At 35.5% G+C, this 24,151-nt stretch overlaps 1 protein-coding gene and 1 long non-coding RNA gene across 6 annotated transcripts in view; one reads left to right on the forward strand and one right to left on the reverse strand.

Annotated features, from left to right (window-relative positions):
- Window positions 1-24,151, forward strand: part of LOC136877550 (uncharacterized) — a 74,555-nt gene that overhangs the window by 16,070 nt on the left and 34,334 nt on the right. The gene's annotated exons all lie outside the window — the stretch shown is intronic.
- LOC136877549 (protein IMPACT-B) overlaps window positions 1-24,151 on the reverse strand; it is a 105,387-nt gene that overhangs the window by 15,966 nt on the left and 65,270 nt on the right. The window contains exon 5 of one of the 4 annotated variants that reach the window (XM_068228677.1): window positions 3,078-4,047. The exons of 2 other annotated variants lie outside the window; for them this stretch is intronic. In XM_068228677.1, the coding sequence (XP_068084778.1) occupies window positions 3,910-4,047 (138 nt within the window). In that variant the 3' untranslated portion in view covers window positions 3,078-3,909. Of the gene's footprint in view, window positions 1-3,077; window positions 4,048-20,327; window positions 24,038-24,151 lie in introns of those variants that run through there. One more of the 4 variants, XM_068228676.1, reaches the window with a different exon arrangement.

The following is a 24,151-nucleotide window of genomic DNA, read 5'->3' on the forward strand; positions in this document are numbered from 1 at the left end:
ACAGTTTCAAGAAATAATTCTTGCTGAAGGATTAACCGGTGATCAGATTTTTAATTGTGTTGAGAATGGGCTGAATTTCAAAATGCTGACATCAAAACTCTTGCAGCCCAAGCCAAGACGTCTGCACCTGGTTACAGGCGTAGTAAGAAAAGAGTACTGCATCCACTGTACAATTGAATTAATAAGTCAATAAATAGAGTCCCGTAAAACATAGTACATAATACAGTATAGCCTTCCTGTTTGATTTAGTTCATTTTCAAAGTTATTCTGTATTATCCGAAATTTTCGGTGATCCAACATACTCCAGGTCCCGTTTAAGTCGGATAATCAAGACTCTACTGTATCTAGGTGTTATATAAGAAAAGATCTTCATTTGTGTACTCACATAAATATGATTGTTAATAAAGGGTAGAGATCTCTGCACATGGTTATGAGGATATTTAGGGGTTGTAGTACGGATTTAAAGGAGAGGGATATAAGTCTCTGGTAAGGCCCCAACTAGAGTATGGTTCCAGTGTATGGGACCCTCACCAGGATTACTTCATTCAAGAACTGGAAAAAATCCAAAGAAAAGCAGCTTGATTTGTTTTGGGTGATTTCCGACAAAAGAGTAGCATTACAAAAATTTTGCAAAGTTTGGGCTGGGAAGACTTAGGAGAAAGGAGTCGAGCTGCTCGACTAAGTGGTATGTAAAAAATGTATATAGGAAAATATTTAATATTTATTTTCACTTATGTTTTTTTATTGAATAGGTGGAAATAAATATTAAATATTTTCCTACATACATTTTATGACACTTTCAATACGGATGAAAATTGAATTTCATCACTTGTAATAAGTGGTATGTTCCGAGCTGTCAATGGAGAGATGGCTTGGGAGGACATCAGTAGACGAATAAGTTTGGATGGTGTCTTTAAAAGTAGGAAAGATTACAATATGAAGATAAAGTTGGAATTCAAGAGGACAAATTGGGGCAAATATTCGTTTATAGGAAGGGGAGTTAGGGATTGGAATAACTTACCAAGGGAGATGTTCAATAAATTTCCAATTTCTTTGCAATCATTTAAGAAAAGGCTAGGAAAACAACAGATAGGGAATCTGCCACCTGGGCGACTGCCCTAAATGCAGATCAGTAGTGATTGATAGTGATTGATTGGTGAAAAATATCTAATCCCCTCCATGGGAATTTAGAATTTTCCATTCGGAATTGCTAGGCGGGCAATAATTCAATTGTGGAGATTTATCTCCCGTATGCAGTTATCACACTGTGCCTCTTGTAAGGGCTTCTGGTAAGTTCACCTGCATACACCCCAGCGTCAGTGGGTAGGGTCTGACACATCCCATTCTGATGAGTCTAGTGTCAGACCTAAGACGAAATGCTGGTTAATAGAGCAAACGCCTGAAAAGCCTTACATCTGATATGCTACTCTTTTGTCAGAAATCACCCAGAACAAATCAAGCTGCTTTTCTTTGGATTTTTTCCAGTTCTTGAATCAAGTAATCTTGGTGAGGGTCCCATACACTGGAACCGTACTCTAGTTGGGGCTTTACCAGAGACTTATATCCTTCTCCTTTAAATCCTTACTACAACCCCTAAATATCCTCATAACCATGTGCGGAGATCTCTACCCTTTATTAACAATCATATTTATGCGAGTACACCAATGAAGATCTTTTCTTAACACCTAGGTACTTACAATGATCCCCAAAAGGAACTTTCACCCAGTCAATGCAGTAATTAAAACTGAGAGGACTTTTCCTATTTGTGAAATTCACAACCTGACTTTTAAACTCGTTTGTCATTTGTTCAAGGCTCCAGAACATCTTTGCTGTCTGCTTTCTTCTCTCAGGAAAATGCTTGTGATGCAGGTGTTGTGATTGTAAAATTACACATGTTATGTATCTTCATACATATTGATGTATTTATCACTGGAATATGTTGTGAGTGTACATTAGTAAAAAAAAATTATGTCTCCTCCCAGTACACTAGTGAATAAGTTTTGTGCAGTGAACTTTTTTAATAGCTGTGGAGTTCAAGCATCATACATGCTTAACACAACACTATGTTACCTCAGAGGAGACACTCTGAAATACATAAGTACTAGGCAGTGAATACCTTAAGAAGTATCTGCGTAGAGCAGGATTCGAACCATGCATCCATTTTCAGATCTCAGAGACCTAACCAATTCATCCACAATGATGACACACTCCTTGCTTACAGGAAGCATGCTACTTGCTCCTTTTGCTTTGACATTTAATATCTGCGTCATACCTCTGATTCTGTTTTACAGCATTCACTTAGGTTCCGTCACAACAGATTACTTTGCACATCCCACTAATTTGATCATATTAAAGGTACTTGTATTATAACACACAATAAACTTAACAGTATGTTTGTGGTAAAACCTTTCATTTTGGCGAAAATACTGTATTGCATACAGGGTAGTTTTTTTATGGGCAAATTTGGCTCATTATATGTTGCCAATATGTAGGTAGCAAGCAGAGCAATATTAACTTTTAGGACAGCAGTGTTAGATGTGATGCGTATCTTCTTAAATTATAAGGGGCTGGTGTACTGCTCTGTAATGGTACTGTAGTATTCTTACCTGTTGAATATCTTGGCAGTTTCTCCCAGAAAAAGCATTCAAAGAGTATTTGAGGGTGGTATATTCTGGCTGCATTATAAAAAAAGAAGTCAGATGAATGATTTGATACCATCTTGCAGATCATCTACCTTCCACAGTGGAATTCTGAAGAGGTATGTTATGGCAGCAGGCATGGAACTTGGAGACCTCTCCCTTACACAATTTTGCTATTTTATGTATATCTACCATATCATGTCATGCTTCTACTATCTATAGTTGCCAGAATGTAGTATTTTGTGGATTTTACTCTTATAATCAGTGTTTATGATTACTATTAGATTGCCTTTGCCTGTTGGTAGGATGACCAAGTCAAAATTTCTGCCAGGGTTACACAGCACTGGTCCTTTCTTGATTTTTGAATGGTCAGAAGAAGACTATATTCTACTTACTTTCTGTTGTGCCCAAATTAAAGATAACTTATTTTATACGAGATGTATTTATTAACAATACATATAAGTCATTACTCAAGAAAATCTGACTTTTTCTACCACCAACGTCCAGTCCCCAAAAAATAAACCCAAGTCTATAATTCACAATATTGAAATCCACATTCACTATTTAGAAAATAACACCAGTTAAAATTCTATGTACAGTTCTGATGATTCTTCTGTCTATTAACGTTCTTAGGACCCTCAATAAGTTTGCCTACATTAAGTCTTTCTAAATACACAATAACGATGTGTCAAGTTGAGGGACAATTTGTTGATCGGTGATCGCTGGTGCTGTCCAGACGTGAAACCTCCCAATAACTGCCCAGTCCACCTAGCAGGTCCACCTTTTTACAGGGCAATATACCCTTGTAGTCGTGGCAAGTGTTGGAGAATCATGTGACGGCGAGCGATTCTCTACAATGCTGGGGACCATCTTGTACCATCCCAAGCAGTGTACCTCCACCAGGCTGTGCTCCGCTTGTGCCTGAAGCGCTGTTACAGCATAGCGCTCTCCTTCATGGAGCTCCAAGCTGAAGCGTGTGAAGTTCAGTTCTCACTGAGCACCCTCCCCTCTGAAGTACAAAGATACAGTGAAAAAACGGTGGAGCCTCTAGTTTCTTCTACCTTGAGGGAGCAGCGTGTTTTCTGTTGTGACCATGGTATCCCATGGATAATTGTTGCTGGTAGGTGTGGCATCCTGAAAGGAACACATTCCAATTAGTACGTCTAGTGCTCTGTCTGCCACAGAGGATTGCAGTGGATATGGAGAGCCAATCTTCTCGGTCATCTCAGTTGGTCCTGATGTTGGGTGATCAGCCTGCTGGCAGTCACAACTACGTACAGTCAAGCTCCGAGGTTGTGAGAGACACTATCCATGGGACCCACTGCAGATCTGCTTGGAATGTTCGGGCATATACTATGCTGTCTTTGCCAAACATTTCTTTGCTTCCTGCCGCCTGCACTGGTCCAGGCTGTAACAAAGAAAGGAGTGTATGATGTTGGCAACCATGAAGTTTCTGCAATGGGCTCTTTCCATCATTGCTTGGCAAGGCCCTATAGACTCCTTATATCCGTAATAATGCCTGCTCTCTATTTAGCCCTGTGTGTATGGCTTTCTTCATTCCCCGTTTAAATGTCTGGACAAACTGTTCTGCTTCACCATTGGATTGCGGGTGAAATGGTGGGGCAAGGATGTGGTGTACCCCATTTGTTGCAGAAAAATCTTTTAATGTTGTTCAGGTAAATTGAGTCACGTTGTCAGAGACCAAGGCATTAGGCAGGCCCAGTGGTGAATATTTTCTGCAAAGCTCTCATGGTGGCAGAAGCAGTGCTTGAACGCATCTCCACCACAAACAGAAAGTTAAACATGGCATTGACGACTATTAACCACATTGAGTTTTAAAATAGGTCTGCATAATTCCAGGGTTGTTCTGCTGGTAGCCCATGGCAATAAGTCTTTCGGAGGAGCATTCTGATGAACCTGGCAAGTGCCACAATATTTTATCATCTGTTCAATGTCTTTATCTATCCCAGGCCAGTAGCAATGTCTTCAGACAAGCTACATATTTATAACTATACCCCAATGCCGTTCATGAAGGAAAACTAGGATTGGTTTCTGTTGGGTTTGGGGAACCATCACTCTAAATGTGTTACCTATTTCCAGTAGAAGTACACCTGTGTTTACAATGAATTTATCCTGTATTCATGTAAACCCTTCAACTCTCCTTATATAGGCCAGCCATTCTTAACGAAAGACCACACCAGTTACAACCGTCAGTATTTTAGATAAGCTCTCTTAAAACTAAAATCTTATTTTATTGCTTATCTAGTAATACTATTAAAATACTGCTATATCACTTGTAGTGCTGAATATTTTTCAGAGATCTGTAGAATAAAGTATACACAGGTATTTTTTCTTAAGTTTATTACACAAATTATTACACCATTTCAAATTAAATCAACATTTTACAAAATATATTTTAAATAACTGCATCATGCTTACATTCTGGGAAAGTTTCCCTTTCTTGGCACATAGTTGTGGACGTCAGAGGCAAACTACCGTAACTGCATACACAATGATTTTTGATGTTTTCATCGTATGTAACTTGTTTTAGATGGGTCTTCTTATGGGTACATGATTGTATGTTTTGTAGAAATGAACTTATAAGCTATGTGATACTATCATATGTGCAGGGAGAACCCAGCAATAAAGAATGACATGTGATCATAAACAGTTCAACAGAAGGCATTCTTTCTGATTATATTAGACATGTTTGTGAAATTAATAACTGGTTCGATAGAAGGCAATTCGGTTTTAGGAAAGGTTATTCCACTGAAGCTCAACTTGTAGGATTCCAGCAAGATATAGCAGATATCTTAGATTCTGGAGGTCAAATGGACTGTATCGCGATTGACATGTCTAAAGCATTTGATAGGGTGGATCATGGGAGACTACTGGCAAAAATGAGTGCAATTGGACTAGACAAAAGAGTGACTGAATGGGTTGCTATATTTCTAGAAAATAGATCTCAGAGAGTTAGAGTAGGTGAAGCTTTGTCTGACCCTGTAATAGTTGAGAGGGGAATTCCTCAGGGCAGTGTTATCGGACCTTTATGTTTTCTTATATATATAAATGATATGAGTAAAGGAGTGGTATCGGAGGTAAGGCTTTTTGCGGATGATGTTATTCTCTATAGAGTGATAAGTTACAAGATTGTGAGCAACTGCAACGTGACCTCGAAAATATTGTGAGATGGACAGCAGGCAATGGTATGTTGATAAACGGGGCTAAAAGTCAGGTTGTGAGTTTTACAAATAGGAAAAGTCCTCTCAGTTTTAATTACTGCGTTGATGGGGTGAAAGTTCCTTTTGGGGATCATTGTAAGTATCTAGGTGTTAATATAAGGAAAGATCTTCACTGGGGTAATCACATAAATGGGATTGTAAATAAAGGGTACCGATCTCTGCACATGGTTATGAGGGTGTTTAGGGGTTGTAGTAAGGATGTAAAGGAGAGTGCATATAAGTCTCTGGTAAGACCCCAACTAGAGTATGGTTCCAGTGTATGGGACCCTCACCAGGATTACCTGATTCAAGAACTGGAAAAAATCCAAAGAAAAGCAGCTCGATTTGTTCTGGGTGATTTCCGACAAAAGAGTAGCGTTACAAAAATGTTGCTATGTTTGGGTTGGGAAGAATTGAGAGAAAGAAGAAGAGCTGCTCGACTAAGTCGTATGTTACAAGTGATGAAAATCATTTTTCGTCCGTATTGAAAGTTTCATAAACTGTATATAGGATAATATCTTTTGTTTATTTCCACCTATTCAATACATTACAAGAAGTTGGCATTTACTTTAAAACATTATTCAGATGAGACATGTTTCGCCTCTCACTGTGAGGCATCTTCAGTCATTATCAAAAACCTTATTATTTTACCAGGCATCTGGTTAAAGATATTCAAAAATGTGTTTGATGATTATAAGAGAGGTAAGATTTACGTTAGTTATAAACATGTTCATGAAGTAACTAAAAATCAAATATATTGATAAAAACATATGTAGTTCTTTGTTGAATAGGACTTGTTTGATTCTACTATAGTAAGAGAAGGTGGCTTGAAGCCGTAGTCGTTAATAGATGTCTAATAGATAGTGGAAGGCATAAAATATCAGTTCTATGAGAATATACATTACATTCAAATGATACTAAAAACTAGTGGATTCAAAGGTAGTACATATAAAATGTTCAATGAAATAACTATAGATCTAATAAAATGATAAACACATATGTAGTTCTTTGTTAATTAGGACGTCGTAAGATTGTACGGCTTAAAGCCGTAGTCATTAATAGATGTCTAATACATAGTGGAAGGCATATGAAATCAGTTCAATGAGAATATATAATACAAACAATTGATACATAAAAACTGGTAGATTCATAAGAGGTACATTTAAAAATGAAGGCGTCATGTGACTATAAAAGACAGTTGATGGCTTAAAGCCGTAGTCAAAGTTTGAAATGTAGGTCAAATAACTGCTAAATATATGGTAAAAAGATATAAGTCAAAATATACAGCTTAGTATAAAAAATATGAAGGAAAAACATTCCAATTGCTTGACAAAAGTTACTTGACGTTGGCATGCGTATGTCCGTGATATTTATTGGTCAACATCTCGTAGGTTATTTTAGATTTATTCGGCAAGATTGCGTTGACAAGAAGTTCACCAGATGTTTATAGTTGGCCTAATTTGTAAAAAGAAAGTTGCAGAGATGATGATGGGTGGAAATTCTCAAACGTTGGTATGGTTTTTTTGACGTGAAGGTTGGAGAGCTGTTGTGTTCTTTTTCGATGACAATATATTTTATAAAACGTTGATTGTAAATAATTTATACTATTGAAGAGTATTATGGAAGTTTGATGAAGCTGTTGAATTATTGTTGCTATTAGGATAGCGCCTCACACAGCTTGTTAAATGGGCCTACAACGCCATAGAACCATTCTATAACAACAATAATTCAACAGCTTCATCAAACTTCCATAATACTCTTCAATAGTATAAATTATTTACAATCAACGTTTTATAAAATATATTGTCATCGAAAAAGAACACAACAGCTCTCCAACCTTCACGTCAAAAAAACCATACCAACGTTTGAGAATTTCCACCCATCATCATCTCTGCAACTTTCTTTTTACAAATTAGGCCAACTATAAACATCTGGTGAACTTCTTGTCAACGCAATCTTGCCGAATAAATCTAAAATAACCTACGAAATGTTGACCAATAAATATCACGGACATACGCATGCCAACGTCAAGTAACTTTTGTCAAGCAATTGGAATGTTTTTCCTTCATATTTTTTATACTAAGCTGTATATTTTGACTTATATCTTTTTACCATATATTTAGCAGTTATTTGACCTACATTTCAAACTTTGACTACGGCTTTAAGCCATCAACTGTCTTTTATAGTCACATGACGCCTTCATTTTTAAATGTACCTCTTATGAATCTACCAGTTTTTATGTATCAATTGTTTGTATTATATATTCTCATTGAACTGATTTCATATGCCTTCCACTATGTATTAGACATCTATTAATGACTACGGCTTTAAGCCGTACAATCTTACGACGTCCTAATTAACAAAGAACTACATATGTGTTTATCATTTTATTAGATCTATAGTTATTTCATTGGACATTTTATATGTACTACCTTTGAATCCACTAGTTTTTAGTATCATTTGAATGTAATGTATATTCTCATAGAACTGATATTTTATGCCTTCCACTATCTATTAGACATCTATTAACGACTACGGCTTCAAGCCACCTTCTCTTACTATAGTAGAATCAAACAAGTCCTATTCAACAAAGAACTACATATGTTTTTATCAATATATTTGATTTTTAGTTACTTCATGAACATGTTTATAACTAACGTAAATCTTACCTCTCTTATAATCATCAAACACATTTTTGAATATCTTTAACCAGATGCCTGGTAAAATAATAAGGTTTTTGATAATGACTGAAGATGCCTCACAGTGAGAGGCGAAACATGTCTCATCTGAATAATGTTTTAAAGTAAATGCCAACTTCTTGTAATGTATTGAATAGGTGGAAATAAACAAAAGATATTATCCTATATACAGTTTAAGTGGTATGTTCCGAGCTGTCAGCGGAGAGATGGCGTGGAATGACATTAGTGGACGAATAGGTTTGAATGGCGTCTATAAAAGTAGGAAAGATCACAATATGAAGATAAAGTTGGAATTCAAGAGGACAAACTGGGGCAAATATTCATTTATAGGAAGGAGAGTTAGGGATTGGAATAACTTACCAAGGGAGATGTTCAATAAATTTCCAATTTCTTTGAAATCATTTCGGAAAAGGCTAGGAAAGCAACAGATAGGGAATCTGCCACCTGGGCGACTGCCCTAAATGCAGTTCAGTATTGATTGATTGAACCTCATGATGTCTACCGCACTCCTTATCGTATTAGCTCTTACGATAGTTTACCGTAGTCAGAACTATTAAAGAAACTATTATAGATTTATTTTGTATCCACCTTGTCAATACACCTTTTAATGATAGAAAATTCTTCATTTAATATACATGTCTCGGGAAAATCATCCATTCCCTCCATCAGCGATGCCAGTTCAAGGAATAAAACATATAACATACAATAGAGGGAAATTTGATTGATCCACCTTTTTTCAATACATAATATGTTGTTAATATAATCACAACATTTTTTATTCAGTACCAGTTTAGGTGTCTATGGACACCATCATCAGCTGAAACAGGTTTTGTGAACAAAGATATAAAAGTATGTAGTACATATAATAAACCCTCAGTAATAAGTGACATTAATAAGATGAGGTAAAAATACAATGCTTAAAAGAATATAAACAAGTTATGTGCTTGTTGGTCAAAGTATAAAATGAAAGTGAAAATATTAACAAATGTTTAAAGACTTGATCACTGTGGAATGATTAAAAAGTCTGAAGTGTAGCACTGCTAAACACTAGGTTAAATAAAACATGGACATCCAAAAACTGACATGGGATGCAGTCCTTCCACAGAGTATTGATAATAAAGTAACATATATTCATTTTCTCTTTGCCTGCAATATGATCCACTTCTCTGAGTACCTCACAAATGACAGCTTCTTTTTATGAGTTGGTGTTACAAGCCACCAGCAAACTTACTTATGTTACTTTATTATCAATACTCTGTGGAAGGACTGCATCCCATGTCAGTTTTTGGATGTCCATGTTTTATTTAACCTAGTGTTTAGCAGTGCTACGCTTGAGACTTTTTAATCATTCCAAAGTGATCAAGTCTTTAAACATTTGTTAATATCTTCACTTTCATTTTATACTTTAACCAACAAGCACATAACTTGTTTATATTCTTTTAAGCATTGTACTTTTACCTAATCTTATTAATGTCACTTAATACTGAGGGTTTATTATATGTACTACATACTATTATAAATCTTTGTTCACACAACCTGTTTCAGCTGATGATGATGTCCATAGACACCAAAACCGGTACTGAATAAAAAAATGTTGTGATTATATTAATAACATATTATGTATTGAAAAAAGGTGCATCAAACAAATTTCCCTCTTCTTCTTCTTCTTTTATGACCACATAGGATCACTTCAGTCAATCCGTCATTTAGGTCTCTTTGAAGGGATTGTTCGGGCTTTGCGGTCCTCCCAGTACTTCTTCAGACGCTCCGATCTTTGTGCCCTTTCCTTAGTTGAAAATATGCATGTTGTTGGTTTGTTTTGTGTAAAGGTAAAGTGGAGGGTTGTATTCTTGAGTTTTGTATTCATTTCTATCTTATTTGTGGTGTCTTCTGTTGTAAGGCCTATTTCCTTCAGATCCTCTCTTATTTCTCTGATCCACTTTCATCCTGTTGTGGTATTTTTTGAGACGAGATTATGTTGTACTAGTCAAATTTCCCTCTATTGTATGTTATCTCCTTTCAATACGGACCAGATATGAAATTTTTAATGTTGAATGATTCGGCCCACCAGGCAAAATCTAAAGCCCAAGAATGCGTCCTCCCGCATCAACACAAAGTCCAATCGAAAACTAACAGGTTATGGTTACAGAATGAATTAAATTTTCTTTATAAGGCTTTTTTAAACATATGTTTGTATGAGACTCACCTCGAGGTTACACATAAACTTACAAATGCCCAATGGAACATTTTCCAAGATCAGGTTTACAATAGGCTTTTTAATGTTTTATCTTGCAAACAAACGAACTTGGAGAATAAGTTTGAAGCGCTTTTGAACAAATCTAAATCAATTAATAACTTCCCGAAAAAGACTACCAATGATAGTACTACGAGAATCGTATTTCTCAGTTTCACCCCCCACTCGTCAATTTATCGAACACAGTGATTAATAAGAAAGAAAGTTCAATACTTTCTAAAGGCCCTAAACATAATTGGCTGAACGTAAGTACGCCTAACATCGCTTTAAAACTAGTCATTGAAACCAAAGTCGCCATCAACAAAATGCCAAAAGATTTATAAGATGAATTAAGACTAGACACTAAGAGACATTTTAATAACATTTTCACATCTCCTGAAACCAATAAAACTTATGCAGATTTTCTGGAAAGGACCAGCATCATTGAACTTAAGAAGAAAATGAAAGAGAATCAACTAATTGTCACTAAGGTGGATAAAAGAAATGCCACTGTTATTATGAAAAGATCAGAGTATACTGAAAAAAAAAAACTTTTTTAAAGATAGCTCTTGTTCAGTTGTCAACAAAGATCCCACGCTAATAATTCAAAGGAAACTTAAACAAACACTCAAGAATGCATCATTTCTTTTAACTGAAAAAGAAAAGTCGAAGCTCATCAACATGCACCCTAGCTTACCAGCTGCGGAAGCACTACCGAAGATCCACAAGGCCGGTGTTCCCATACGCCCTATAATAAACTATAGGCCAACTCCTTTATACAAACTTGCTCGGTTTATTCAACAGTTTCTTAAAAACCATTTCACTTTTGCTGCTCAAAAATCCATTAAAAATACTGCAGAGTTTATTAAGAAACTAGATAAATTTAACTTGCAACCGCACCACACACTACATTCTTTCGATATCATTAACATGTATCCAAGCATAAAAACGAGCATACTTTTTTCCATCATTGAGAATAATCTAAATTCTAATCCTCAATTGAGTAAACTTGAAATCTCTGATTTTATGTCTGTTTTAAAATTATTACTGGATAATAATTATTTTACATTTGACAAGGTTATTTATAAGCAAAACGGCTTGGCTGTGGGATCACCGGCCTCTGGCATCTTAGCAGAAATATACTTAAGACTTTCTGGAACACAGTGTCATTGAAAGGAATGATAAGTTTAGCAATATTAAGTTCTGGGCCAGATTTGTAGATGACACGTTTGTCATCATCGATGAGCGTTCTGTCGATGCACTGAATACCCTCTCAAACCTCAACAACATAGACCCTGATATCAAATTCACACTGGATTCAGAAACTAATGCTTCCATCAACTTTCTGGCTATAATGATCACCAGACTTTCTTCTTCATTCTCTTATAAAATATACAGAAAACCTACCCATACAGCCTCAACAATAAAACAAGATTCCACGCATCCCTATTCCCACAAATGTGCTACTTACAATAACTTAGTTCATCGCACGTTCAAAATTCCAATTGAAAGCAGACCTAAATGAAGAACTTAATACTATACGTGAGATAGCCAGGTTTAATGGTTATAATAAAAGTTTCATCGAACGTATTATCAACAAATACAGACATTGCTCTAAATCTAACGTAATAAAAGATTAATCCCAGGCCTAAGTTATTCTCAATTTTTACATTCAATCAAAATATCTACAGCATTACCAACCTAATCAAAAAACATAACGTCAATATTGCTTTCCGCACCAACAACAGAAATATGGATATTCTCCACATTTCCAACCTGGTCAACAAATCGGACCCTTTTACTAAATCAGGAGTTTACAGGTTTCAGTGCAGTGACTAACAGTTCATATATAGGACAAACTGGTAGGAGCTTCAAGATTAGATATGCCGAACAGCTCAATGCAATTAAATACACTAGGTTTTCCGCAGTTGGTCAGCACATACAAGATTATAAACATAAATTTAATGGATTAGATCAAGATTTAACAATATTAGACACATTGAGCAAAGGCCCCCTATTAGATATCACGGAAGCCTGTTACATACATCTAGACCAATACTTCAATCCTAATCTCAACTTTAACATTTCCAAAAAGCCCAGAATTTTATTTGAGTCTCTTATTTCAGTTCTTAACAGTGTTAAACTCCCTAAAAATAGCTTGTTTTTTCAATTATATGTCACACGTTATCACGTTATCCTTCCCTACCACACCCATCGAACTCCGCCCCCTCCATCACCCCTCCTCTTACCCTTCCTGACCCACCCCTTTTCCTCCCTTAACGATGGTCAATGCTTCTAGTAAACTCTAGCACTTACTCCTTGCCACTCTCCATGCATACATCAGGCCATTTGAGGTGAGTCTCCTACTTAACTTTATAGTGTTTTGCCCTATTACCAATATCTCATTATAACTCTTAACTTTCTTTTCATACTTCAGGTTCTAAATTGGATCGAGAACTTTCTGGCCATATATCCACTTTCTCTTTGCCTGCAATATGATCCACTTCTTTGAGTACCTCACAAATGACGGCTTCTTTTTATGAGTTGATGTTACAAGCCACCAGCAAACTTACTTATGTTACTTTATTATCAATACTCTGTGGAAGGACTGCATCTCATGTCAGTTTCTGGATGTCCATGTTTTATTTAACCTAGTGTTTAGCAGTGCTACACTTGAGACTTTTTAATCATTCCAAAGTGATCAAGTCTTTAAACATTTGTTAATATCTTCACTTTGTATATAATAAAAATCTTCCGGGCTATTATGCCGTGGTCCACTCCTCTAGTTTCTTCCAATACTCGCCTGATGGAACACAAAAGGAACTGTCGTTTGGGGCAATACGACAAATCAGCAGTAGCGGAGCATGCACTGCTTGACGGAAAGCATGAGATCCGCTACGAGGATACTGACATACTGGCCACAACATCCCACTTTCATGCCTGTCTCTACAGGGAAGCAATCGAAATACACAAACATCCGGATAACTTTAATAGAAAGGAGGAAGGACTGAAACTCAGCAAGGCCTGGTACACCCCTTTATATAACGTACGGCCGAAGCTAAATAAGATCAGGGACATCACAGTCAACCAACCAGAGGATCTATTGCTTGGCACGACCCAATCGGAGGCCGTGCACTCCGAGATCCAATCAGACAACAGACTGCTTGGCGCGACCCAATCAGATTTCATGCCCTCATATATACAACCTGGTGACATATTGCACAGTGCGAACCAATCAGAGGTCATGTGCTCAGAGACCCAACCAAAAGTCAGACTGCTCGGCGCAACCCAATCTGAGGTTGTGCTTTCAGACATTCAATCAGATTGAAATAATAACATTAAGTTATTTATTAGACCACCTAATCAATACAAAATCGTCTTGGATGATATAACAGCTATAACACACGTAGCAAGAAGTCTACTGTTGCAAATACTTCTAACTCCTAACGTTACAAGCTATCTTTGTCACCGTCAAATGATTCCACTATTATATGCTTTTTCAACTAGAATATCTACAAACTCACAATTTACAACATTTGAGCATTACTTCAAATTTTGAGATGGTCCATAGAGATCCTATTTGAAACTGTTCTTCAACTTCTATTCTACAACTTCATATCCTCAACGTGTTCTACAACTTCACCATATGCCTCCGACTTTCGTCTTTTATCTTCAAGATCATGATTAACTTCGGATCTCCCGACTAACTTTGACTTTTATTCTCTCTTCTTTACTTTGATTATATATGATTTTTCGCCATCGTCTAATTATAACCGCCAGACTATCAACTTTATTTTTATGCAATCTTACTACTTGTTGTATAACAATCTGTTGTTTTATCCATTGCACTTATTTTAGCAGCCTTCTAATGGTAATTTTGTTAATACTTCCATTATTATATCTCATCACATTGTATTTTTAAACCATCACTGTTATTTGTAATGTTATTTTACTTCAAATCTCTTCAAGATTTTAAAATTAATTTCATTATTACATGTTATTTAGACACTTATTTTTAATTTAAGGTTAAGACTATGGCTGATGATGCCTTCAAGGAAGGCAAAACATGTACCACTATTAGTTAACAAATTTATGTAAATCATCCAAGACGATTTTGTATTGATTAGATGGTCTAATAAATAACTTAATGTTATTATTTCAATCAAATATCATCAATACGGACCAAAAATGATATTTATTACGTGTAATTCAATCAGATGTCGGATTGCACGGCGCGAACCAATTGGAGGCCACACACTCACATATAAATACAGCTGCTTCCCAAACAACTTTCGCAGTCGCCAGCGGGATACAGGAGAGCGTGTCTACACGACGCCACAGAAGATGACTACCACAGTAGTAGTCGAAACGTCATAAAATGGAAGAAACGAGAGGAGTTGACCACGGCATAATAGCCCGGAAGATTTTTATTATATTGACACCGGTCATGAAAGCCTTCATACTTTAATCTTCACTTTCATTTTATACTTTGACCAAAAAGCACATAACTTGTTTATATTCTTTTAAGCATTGTGTATTTTTACCTCATCTTATTAATGTCACTTATTACTGAGGGTTTATTATATGTACTACATACTTTTATATCTTTGTTCACACAACCTGTTTCAGCTGATGATGATATCCATACACACCGAAACTGGTACTGAATAAAAAATGTTGTGATTATATTAACAACTTCTTATGTATTGAAAAAAGGTGGATCAATCAAATTTCCCTCTATTGTATGTTATCTCCTTTCAATACGGACCAGATATGAAGTTTTTAATGTTGAATAAAACATATAACACTATCTTTTGTTTTTCTTACAATTTAAAGAAGTATTGTATCCTAATTTCACCATATCAGTGAATAAAGGAACTAATTAAATATTATGAAAATGATCATTACATAAAGAAAGAAGCACAGAAGAGAACCCATTGTACAAACTAGCGTTTGATCATGTAAAGAAGAAAAAGAAGAAAACTTGAAGATCGTAAAAAATTATTTAGGTACTGTATTCTCAATCAATTCAACAAAATATTAAATTTTATGTAATGATCATTTTCATAACATTAAAATTCTTAAAATTTTAATAATTTTATATTACAGCACTCAATTTTAACATAATTTTAATTTATCTCATGTATCATTACAGAAATGTATTTTCAGAATGTGTTAATATGTGTTTTTGACGTTTTAGGCATATGTATTGTACCAGGAAAAGTTCGTGGGTTTTGGGCATGAGAAGGACCTCAGGTAGTGTATGGTGATTTTGGAGCCGATACAGAGAAGGATAGAATCGCAGGGCGAATAATAGATGGTTATACTTTTTCCAAACAATTTATTAATAATATTCAAAGATTCATCACCCTGCAATCTTAATATAGGACTCAAATCTTTCATCAAAATCTGTCAAAATCAAAGGTTTAAATGGAGATCTTCTTGAAGTCAGTTCAAAAAAATATATATATTACTCCTTCATGGGACACTGATATCCTATAGTCTTTTTAACTCTCATGAAAACACTAAGTATCAATTTTGCACCTAGAGTCTTTCTAAGTCTTAATCATAAAATGAACACACACACTTATTATTGAAAAGTTAAAATAAAGATTTAAATTCTTGTTGAATGTTTCTCAGTTTGTTAGAATTGAAATTAAGGATCATAAAACACTTGAAAACCCTAAAGTTCTTCTACGTAATGTGAATGTGAATTAGTTATTAAATTTGAAAAAATAAATTTATCACCAAATGTGAACTTCTTAGAAATGATGAAAAATTATGAAATATTATTCACACGTAGCACTGGGAATATCACTGTTCTGGATTAATAGTTTTGCAAAAAGTCAGTCAGTTTGTGACTACTCACTCAGAAAAGAAAAATCAGCTTACGAATGTTGAAGTGGAGAATGGGAGTCTGGAACATTCCACGGAGTGCGGACGGAGACTTGAACTCGGCGATGTTCCATGAAGAGACCACATTGACGTCCCTCGATGGGTACCATAGATGAAATGATGTTTGATGTAACTGGTTCTTGTAGTATTTCACCAAGATTTCCGCTGCTCTTGGAAGTGATATTAGCACACGGAAAGTTCAATTGGCACAATTAAATTTAGTAATCACGGATATTATTATCACTCACTGTCGTAAAACACAGTTCAGTTCATATTCTAATTTTATGATGATAAATTAATAATTACAGTCCTTGCTGCATAAGACACAGTTTAAAATCGTCACTGATAACGTCTGAAAATACGGTTGTGAAGTAGTAAGCACAGTTCAAATACTTGAAAATGCAATCTGTAATAATTTTTATCACAGTCTCTGAGCCACTATCATAAGCAGATTCAGATGATTTTCTGGTCATGATTACATTATACTAAATTATCTAATAAAAAGTTCTTAATGTTCATTGAGTTTATTACTGGAAAAACAGTAAAGTCTTGTCCTGATTTGGCACGAACACTGAGAAAATAAAGTTACACACAGTTCAAGGAAGTACTGTCTTAAAAGAAATGAGTCCTAGAATAATTAAAGTTGTCGTAAATGATGGTTTCTGTTTATCACACACGATAATTTGAGGTATCGTCGTAGTTCACTATTACGCAAAATTAACAAAGTCCACATGTCATGTACTAGTCTGTAAATATCAAATACTTGAATTCTCACTCCAATAATTTCACAAGTGTTATATTCCGGAAACATCTAGTATTTTATCGTTGTCGCGGCACGTTAGAATAAGTACGGTGTGATGTTCTTTACAAGTTCAATGGCGTTCAATTATGGCCATAACTACGTACTCGCAAAATGCGACGGAACATACTTTCTTCAATGATGAAGCTGCACCGACAGACTGTACTTGCCACGAGGGTCAGACTGCTCACTCTCCCTCTGCCTCTCTGTGCTTGCTGGCCTTGACATAGTGGCCTATATATCCCCGCTGGGTGGGTGGCGCTATGAATCATGTGACGAAGAGTGCTCATTCTTTCCAAACTTTAAATTGTTATATTTCAAAAACTACTGGACAGATTGACTTGAAATTTGCAAGGTTTTACTTTTATAATGTCAGCTACAATTTAGCGTTGGTCCTGTTTTAATCGGTCCAGGCGTTAAAAAGTTCATGAAAAAAACGTCGAGAAACGTCTCTAGGGGAGGTAAGTTACAAGCGGCAGTGACATCACTTGACCTTGCCTGGCTTGCTCGTGAAGTCTGGTAGGTACTAGAATGTTCTTTCACTCAGCTGTTCACATATCGGAATGGAATTGTATGCTGGAAATAAAGTTTTTAATTTATATATGCCAGGTCCTATGCATTCCTGGTACAGTACAGTATATAATTGTTTAATTTGTACTTAAGGCTGATGATAGCACATAGATGCCGAAACCATTTGACATGTGATTCAGTCACAATAAAATGTCATTGTATTGAATAGGTGGACCTTGAAAGAATTTGAATTTACTGTTCTTTAATAGATTCGAACAAATCAATACAGGATCAATAATGGTCAGAACTGTCGATTCGATCTGCCTTAAAGGTAGCAAAATATGCACCTCAGCAGCTTCTTCCTGTTCTCCTACAAAGTTAGTGAAATGTCATTTATAATAGTTTACCTCAGATGTCCAGAGTTATACTACAGATCTCTCTGAATGAAGCTATAACTGAACACTTAGCAACAGTTTGAATGGAAGTAGTTTGTAGAGCAAAATAATATTATAATTATTATCTAGCTTATTTTACTTCATTATTTGAATACTTTTGTAACCAATTACACCTAAAACGTGATTGTATTACCATCCAGACCAAAGATATTTAATAATAATGTTACTGTTTTTATGCCCTACTAACTACTTACTGCTAACTGTAAAAGTAGTTAGTGGGACGTAAAGCCAATAACATTATTATTATTTAAAAAAATTCATCCCTAAGGGTGTTAAATGGGGGTTAAGACCCAAAAACAAAAATATTCACTCCTCTGAAACTGTTTAACGTAGAGAGACTAAATCCCAAATGGTGGTATATATTTTAAAATCCTAGATGTAAAATAGGAAATATTTAAAAACATTCCTCCCCCAAGGGATTAAATGAGGTTAGCTCCGGAAATAAAATTATTCATCCTCCTAAAACCGTTTGACGTTCGAAGTTGTGATTTTGCAAGAAGGTTATACTTTCATATCGTAGGTGTCAAATTTGATGTACTTTAAAATGTTTTAGTAATGACAATGTTATTGGTTTTACATCCCACAAATTACTTTTATATGTCGGGCTGAGTGACTCAGACGGTTGAGGTGCTGGTCTTCTGACCCTAACTTGGCAGGTTCAATCCTGTCCTAGTCCGGTGGTATTTTAAGGTGCTCAAATACATCAGTAGATTTACTGGCACATAAAAGAACTACTACTACTACTACTACTACTACTACTACTACTACTACAAGTGTGGTTATCGGAGACACTGAGGTACCGGAACTTTGTCCCGTGGGAGTTTTTTATGTGCTGGTAAAACTACCAACAAGGGGCTGACGTATTTGAGCACCTTCAAACATCACCGAACTGAATGAAGCTATGACTGAACACTTAGCAACAGTTTGAATGGAAGTATTTTGTACAGCAAAATAATATTATAATTATTATCTAGCTTATTTTACTTCATTATTTGAATACTTCTGTAACCAATTACACCTAAAATTTGACTGTAATGCCATCCAGACCAAAGATAAATAATAACCGTAAAAGTAGTTAGTGGGATGTAAAGCCAATAACATTATCATTATTATTATTTAAAAAAATAATCCCTAAGGGTGTTAAATGGGGTTTAAGACCCCAAAACAAAAATATTCATTCCTCTGAAACTGTTTAATGTAGGGAGACAAAACCCAAATGGTGGTATATATTTTAAAATCCTAGATGTAAAATAGGAAATATTTAAAAACATTCCACCCCTAAGGAATGAAATGAGGTTAGGTCCGGAAACTATGTTGTAACCATCTGAGTCACTCAGCATGGCTTCAGAATGTTTCTCCCCTAAGGAGTTTAGATGGGGGTTGACAATCACAATTTTCACTTTTCCGTAAACCTTCCACATACAAACTTAAAATTTTATACGAAGGTTGGTCTTTTATGTCCTAGATGTTAAATAAGAAGTATTTTAAAACATTTTACCCCTAAAACAAAAGTGCATGCCTTTCATAAAGTGTAGAATTGATAGTGAGTGCAGAAAACATGAGTCTTGATTAATATGGCTAATACACCATTTAAATTAATGTGAAAGCATTAACTAAAACACCTCTTTTGCAATTCCGACATTCCATAAAATACTATATTTTATATAATTTTGTTAATCTGAGCATGTGGTCCCCAATCAGTGGTCCAAGTTATGGTAATTACTGGTCCTGAATGTGAAAACGTTTGGGTGCCTGGTTTAATGCATGAAACAGTCTCAAAATTACCAGCCTATAAAACAACAACAACTTTAAAACCTTGGTGTTCATAGTTCACAAATTATAATGACAGACTTCATCATTTACCACTGATCTGTCCACCTCCATTGCATAACTCTTAGCACTATTAACTGCTGTCCTCTTAGGGCTGGGTTCGATTCCCAGTACTGCCAGAGATTTCAGAATAGCAGGAGGACTGGTATGTAGTAAAAATGGATGGTACATACAGCTCACCTCCAACTGGGGTGTGCCTGAAAAGAGCTGCAACAACTTGGGATGAGGAAACAAGTTTATGTTAACACTGATCTGTGGTGAATGTGCAACAGTAAAAGTCTAGTGAATTTTCATAATTGTATTTTGCAGAAATTTGGTTATAATACTATCAACACCATAATTAATAATTTTGTCAGACTAATGTTTTCATATACACGTTTATGTTAATTTATAGAATAATACACACACAGGCTGAGAAATTACCTACAAATTCATGAAGTTCCTCTGTATGACATAAAAATACTCTGATAATGAAAAGCAATATGCATATTTTCAATAAGATTCTGAAAAAATACTCACTGCTCTGGATTCTTTGGAATTAGTATAGGTTTTTGAAGACAGGATCATACCAGAACTGACTATGAATGAAGGCCAAACATAATTCACTGTTTAGTTCTTCTTCTGGGTCGTACCGTGTTGTTGTTTTCTGTACATTCCTTACATAACAGCACGGCCAAGTCCCACTACCTGGCTGTGACACTTGACATTCCAGAATTCTCACGAGACAGCCAGGGAGCTTACGTCAGCTAGAGAGGGTAGGAAATATAAGGCCAAGGTCAGGAACTACTCTCGTAGTGTCATTGCTGCCAGGGAGACTGATTACCTCGGATCAAGTAGGGGTATTTCAGTCGACTTGACAAAGAATACTGCAATATATTTGAAACGTCGGCAAACTGTACAGAATGTACAGTAAACAACGAGATCATTCAACCCGAAAGAAGAACTAAATAATTCTTCACACTGTGGAAGCTTCACTTCTAAGATAATTCCCTGTTTTTAGGATGAAGTTTTTATATGATTAAAGTCAAGTTAATAGTTTTGGCTTACTGCACATGCTCACACTGATATCTCAGTCTCATTTCTAGAAACTACTGGTTTATAAGTGGTCCAGTGTATTGGCATTTTAGAGCATAATTGGTATATGTGGAAACAGGAAGTATTTTACTCAAGTGAGTCAGTTCTATTGTGATCATTTTGTTGTGACTTGTTTCACGTTGCACCAATATAGATCTTACGGTGACAACGGGATAGGTCACGGCTAGGAATGGGGAGGAAGGGACCATGACCTTAATTAAGGTACAGCCAGGTATGAAAATGTGAAACTACAGAAAACCCTCTTTATGGCTGCTGACAGTAGGGTTCGAACCCTCTATCTCCCAATTGCAAGTTCACACCAACGTGAACCAAGAAATTCCATAGCCAACTTGTTGGGTCCACTGTGATAATATGTCAGTTTGGTGAAGGAAACAAGGGTAAACTACCACCTCATATTCATTATAGAACTGCCTTGGACTTTCTGTTACCACCACATTACGTTTTTTGAGGATCCAAATAGTCTCGGCCGATAAACAAAAGACATTGGAGTTCTAAAATACAACATTAAAGTTGTGACACTATCTCGAGATCAGGTTCTTATTTGTGCTCTCAAACGGGAGTCAACAGTGTGGCAGACAACAATTTTATCAAGCTTTCATGATGTAAATCTACTGTACATGGGTACAATATCAATACCGATTTCAACAGGGATAAATATTCATTTATATGAAGAGGAGTTAAGGACTGGGATAATTTATCAAAAGAAATGTTCAATAAATTTTGAAGTTCTTTGAAATCATTTAAGAAAAGACTAAATAAAAAATCAGTACGGGTTCTACCATCTGGGCAACAGAACTAAATGCAGATCAATGATGAATGACTGATACCTCTTTAGAATTCTCTCAAATAATGGCTTTTAATTTTCAAACACTAGTTATAACGCAAAAGCCAGCATTCAGAGAAGTGTTCTCATACTATAGTGGTCAAGGTCCTGACTTTGAAATGTAAGGTGCATGAGTTTGATTCAACATCAAGTACTTTTTGAAATTTAATTTTATAAAATGAATTGGGAAGAATCTCAGTCTAACAGTAAACTGTAGATAAAACATAAATCCAAGATAGTAGATAGTTTGTAAGCTAAATATGAAGTAAATTATTGTTTTAAGTTTTTAACCATTTCTTTTACTTTAATAAAGGTATTTATTCTACTCACCCAAAAAGAAGTTGCTTGTGTAACTTTACTTTTATTGTTCTTCCTTCTATTTCAAGATTGACTGTTAAGATAATAATTTTTGTGTGTGCTACTCATAGAAAGTGATGCCATAACTGAACATTAGAATAAAATAAATTATCAATATAAGGAGAGACATCCATTTTAAAACACCAGCCTGAAAAAATAAGGTGATAAACCTCCTCATAGGCCACTATGGCTATGAATGCGAAAGACACATATTTTTTAAATTTTTCATGTTCACAGGAATAATTATAACTATTTTATACATCTTACATTCTATATCCATGACTATAATTGACTTAATTAAAGTTCACCGTATACCAATGAAATTACTGGTTCAATTTTTCACAACACTGATCCCTGAGCAACAAAGACCATGGCAAATCAAAGAAGATTCATATTTCAGGGAACTCCCATCTACAGAATATGAAATGATCACTTGACTGAAGGTACAATTATTTTGAGTTTCACATTAGTGTTGCACCTAATTCATTGATAATCTTTTCTTTTCAAATTTGCTTTATGTTGCATCGACACACACATAGGTCTTATGGCAACGATAGGATAGGAAAGAGTTAGGAGCAGGAATGAAGCAGCCGTGATTAAGGTACAGCCCCAGCATTTGCCTGGTATGAAAATGGGAAACCACGGAAAACCATCTCCAGAGCTGCGGACAGTGCGATTCGAACCCACTATCTCCCGAATGCAAGCTGACAGCTATGTGCCCAAAACCATGCAGCCACTCACTCGGTATTAATAATTTTCTTGTCTCTGCGAAGTTAAAGCAGGTTAAAATATTGCACAATGGCTTCTTTATCAGTTTTCAATGTATAATTAAAACTGAACCCTCATCAGGTAGAAAGAGTGCATTCATAACCTTCATCTTCCTCTCATCAGAGGTTGTCAGTTGGAAAAGTATATTACATAAAAGTATACATTCAGTGTTAATTATTGTAGTATGTTCAATTAATTCTTATCTTTCATCAAATTACCAGTAGACCATGATTTCCAGTTCTTTATATGGACATAACCAAACATAACTTCCGAAGTATTAAAAAAAAAATATCAGATAATTATCTCCATTTGGTGGGGAGAAGATCTGCCTGTATGCTGTAAACAAAGGTTAGAAAGACATGATGGCTTTTGAAAATGGGCAACTCATATAACAAACTATTCTTTTCTTTCAGATACAATATCATTTTAGATTTTAGTTTCGATGTTCACAGGAATAACTTGAATTATTTTATACATCTTACATACTATATACATGACCATCATTAGCTCGATTAAAATTCCCCATATACCAATGAAATTACTGGTTATTTCTTCTTCTTGCTACTATGTTGCTGTTGTGAGCTTGGAATTAAGCCGGCATTATCAAGTACCTGTCGAGCAGCATTGTTTATGTGACGAAACCTGTCTGGACCCAGCAAAGTACCTCCATACCACCTAGTTACAACCACTAAAACATTCTTCACATCTAAAATCTGCAACAAAATTATTAAAGATAAGACCATTTTTAGACAAGTCACTGACGTTCTTAACACATTGACGACAGGATGGCTCATTATTGTTTCTCATGCTGCAGACCACCTGGGAGA

This window comes from Anabrus simplex, chromosome 7, assembly GCF_040414725.1.
Source record: "Anabrus simplex isolate iqAnaSimp1 chromosome 7, ASM4041472v1, whole genome shotgun sequence".
Lineage (NCBI taxonomy): Eukaryota > Metazoa > Arthropoda > Insecta > Orthoptera > Tettigoniidae > Anabrus > Anabrus simplex.